The sequence below is a fragment of the Puntigrus tetrazona genome, chromosome 9 (genome assembly GCF_018831695.1).
Source record: "Puntigrus tetrazona isolate hp1 chromosome 9, ASM1883169v1, whole genome shotgun sequence".
Classification (NCBI taxonomy): domain Eukaryota; kingdom Metazoa; phylum Chordata; class Actinopteri; order Cypriniformes; family Cyprinidae; genus Puntigrus; species Puntigrus tetrazona.
In genome coordinates, this window is record NC_056707.1 from 12737140 (window position 1) to 12740757 (window position 3618).

General features: G+C 35.3%; 1 protein-coding gene and 1 non-coding gene across 2 annotated transcripts in view; one reads left to right on the forward strand and one right to left on the reverse strand.

The window, feature by feature from the left end:
- The window catches only part of LOC122351618 (CLIP-associating protein 1-like), a 42377-nt gene that overhangs the window by 4842 nt on the left and 33917 nt on the right, over positions 1–3618 (forward strand). Inside the window, 4 exon segments of the mRNA XM_043248827.1 lie at positions 1714–1792; positions 2265–2368; positions 2711–2802; positions 3061–3136. Of these exon segments, the coding sequence (XP_043104762.1) occupies positions 1714–1792; positions 2265–2368; positions 2711–2802; positions 3061–3136 (351 nt within the window).
- Positions 905–1032, reverse strand: LOC122352189. Its single transcript, XR_006251867.1, has one exon. It is a non-coding gene; the product is annotated as a U4atac minor spliceosomal RNA (small nuclear RNA).

Sequence of the window (3618 nt, forward strand, 5' to 3'; positions counted from 1 at the left end):
AGTATTCATTATTCTGATAAGCTGAACATTAGTTTGCTTAAGAAACTTGTTGTTGAAACTTGAGCGGGCAAAAGATACATATGACACATATGAAGTGAAAGTGACAGCTTGACTAGTATCGGTATATAAATACATCAGGAAATCAGTATTGGTACTGTTCAGATAATTCAGTATCAATATTTATTGAAATTATCAATATTTTTGATAACATTTGTGAATTAAGAATATTTTTGCAGGATTCTTTGATTAATTGAAACTTCAAGCAAACAGCACTCTTGCAAGATTAACCTTTTGTAAGATTAAAAGTGCTTTGATGCATGCTTGTTGCATAAAATGATGAATAAATGTTAAAAAAAAAAAAAAAAGCCTGGCATACCACAAACCTATAAACGGTGTAAGTATAGTAGAAAGTAGCTAAATCTGTTTGCATCTGTGAGGATGTGTGCGTTTAAAGAGGAGGACAACAAAGAAATCAGCTGTGTGCTACCCAGTGCCTCATGATTCGACTTGCCTTTTTTACACTTCCTCTAAGGCATTTAATACTCTCCTCAGCTGATGTGGTTTATCTGTGTTTCAGTCCTGGGTGTTACCGGTATAATTACAGTCATTTTCTGTATGGGTGAGAACAAAGGATCAGGACTTTGTTATAGTAGTTATATTAGAGTCAAACCCAGCTGCTTAAATACATATGTAAAATAAATCAAGAGGGCAGTACTAAACGAATGACAAGAGATAAACTTTAAACGCGAAATTGCACACTAAAGGAAATTGCAAAAATAATGACTGTGTTCAAAACGGTTTCCCAGACACACCTCCTTTTTGCACCAGGGGAGCAAACAGGTAGTCTTTATTGAAATTTAGTTTCTTTGAGAATTTTTACAATTATCATTTAACTCATTCAGGGATTTCCAAAAATTGCACCGTTATCTGACTTCAAGAAGTCAGGTGATGCATTTGTGTTGATATGGTGTTAGCAAGCCTGCTCTCAGTATACATTCATTGAACAGTCCTCAACCCCATGACAAAGAAGGTTAAGTGGTTGGGTGGCGCATTTGCAGTATGTTTGTTTTGTGCCAATCTTCTCTGTGATGGTTGGAATAAAAGACGGTCCCGAATTGTTGACCAATGTGAAATGTTTAAATATGTGTAGTGAACTTTACTGAAAAGGAACACTGCAGCTGTAATGTCAAAAAAGGACAAAATAAATGAGATGTTAGGGATTTACCCATAATCCTTTGCACTACTCAGACAGACTGGGATTTTGAGATGGTTACCCATAATCCTTTGCACTACTCATTCAGTCTTAAGTTATGTTTATCACACTAAACTTAAGGCAGTATGTGAATGTGTCGTATGTCTAATACCAGCATTCATATTTGTAATATGGTGATATGTCATTTCATCCGACATTTGTCTGTTATCCATAGTCCATTGCATTGTTAATTTAGACTCCAGTTTGCTACTTGTTACCCATAATCCTCTGCTCTACTCATTCAGTTTGGGGGGATGGGTGGCCATTTCTTTAATTGTACCTTATCGCCTTTGTTCGTTCTGATACTTTGAATTGGCAATGATATTAATGTTGCTTCAAGATTTTTAAAGCTAATTAAAGATTTTTGTATATTGCAACAGCACACGCATTTCATTTTAAATAAAAAGCACACACAGTTTTTCGTCTCTGTTTAATTTTATGCTTTGTTTTATTATTTTCAGCTGGCTTTGTTAGGAATGGACCTTCTATCTGCCTTAGTGACGAGATTACAGGACCGATTTCGTCATCAAGTTGGTACAGGTAGGAATATTAATATCTTTAATCACTGAAAAAATTCTTAAATTTCTCTGTGAGATTTTAACAACACAAAAAGTAAGACAATTTATTTATTGCGTGACAATTTATTTTCATATTGTAGTTTAACTAAAGAACATTTAAATATTTTTTATTATTATTAATTTTTAAGCAGCGGCGCCTAAATGAAGAGACACAACCTCCTGCAGAAAGAGTTTGCTGACAGTGTGTTATACTTTAACGGCTGAAACTGTCAGCATACGTTGAAACCCTCTGAGAAGTAGCTTCTTAAAATTCATCCGCTTTAAATGCATCGCTGCTGCAGTCATCAAACACTGCTTTTGTTACAAATTCACAGCGTTCATCAATGACTTTCAAGGCAATCACTGTCACTCTTTAGATTGTCTGCTCACAATATCCATTATTACCTAATTACCTAACATCCCTTATATCTAATATTAGTTTTTTCAATCTCCAGTTTTGCCCAGCTTGATAGATCGCTTAGGCGACGCCAAAGATCAAGTCAGAGACCAAGATCAAATCCTGCTGCTGAAGATCATGGAGCAAGCAGCTACTCCTCAGGTAGTATTCATCTTTATTTAGCCTAGATATTAATTCCAGGATGTTCAGTTCATTCTAAAGCTAACACTTCTGTCCCGTTCTGTTTATTCTCTGTATTTTGTCTTTGTTAAAATGATCATCACAGCATAAACAATATTTGTAATGTAAGTTGTTATATGAACAACTTGCTCCTCTAAGAAGTACCCTTGCGAGACGCCTTTGTGGCATTTTAAAAGGGGATTTCATTTAGTTAATGAATTGAACTCTACGCTCCACGAAAAGGCTGATGGGAGGTCTCATAATGAGATTAGCCGCCGTTTAATTGTATTAGATTGAAAGTATTACATTTGGATTGTCTTCCAGTACATATGGGACCGAATGTTGGGGGGGTTCAAACACAAAAACAACCGGACCAGAGAGGGAGTGTGTCTCTGTCTCATCTCAACTCTGAACACGTAAGGCCCCGTTGTCCTCTCTGTCTGGAAATTGTAGCTTTCTTTCAACATAAATACAACTTGCTTTGACTTTTATGTTTAAAATTCTCACTTGTAGTTGAATATTCCTGCTGAATAGATTTATTTAGTTATTAAAAGGAAAACGAAGCAGCATATTCTTCTAGGATAACCTATTAAAGCTGAACTTGGCAAAGATAGCACAAGTCCGCATGATGCACTAATGCCGCCCTCCCTGTCGCTGTCGCTTCTGTTGTTCAGATACGGTGCCCAAGGCTTAACCCTGAGCAAAATTGTACCACATATATGTAATCTACTCGGAGACCCCACAAGTCAGGTATGTGCATTTGCCTTGATCTAAGACCTTCAAGACTAAAAACTCTGATCTGCATGACATTGCTTTTTTTTATAGAACAATGGATGAAGGTAGAAATATTACACAAAGCTGTAGTGACCTCTGGTGGTGGTTTTGAATATGGAAATATAGGACATTTGTTTTTATTAAACGAATATAGATTTTACAACAGATGCAGGTGGGAAGCATTTCATATAGTAGGCTAAACGCTAAAATAGCTATGTAAAAACTGCAACCCCCTTATTTTTAAGTTAATTCACCAGATCATATAAATACAGTCATTTGGGTCATACAATCATTTTAAGCTAATGCTAATTCATTTCCAAGAGCTGCACTCATTAAACATTAAAATAGCAATGTAATAGCTTTGCATTTAAGTTTTTTTTTTTTTTTATCCTCCTAAAACATTTACGTATTGTTCTTATCACTGATAATATATATTAATATAAGCTTATATATAATAA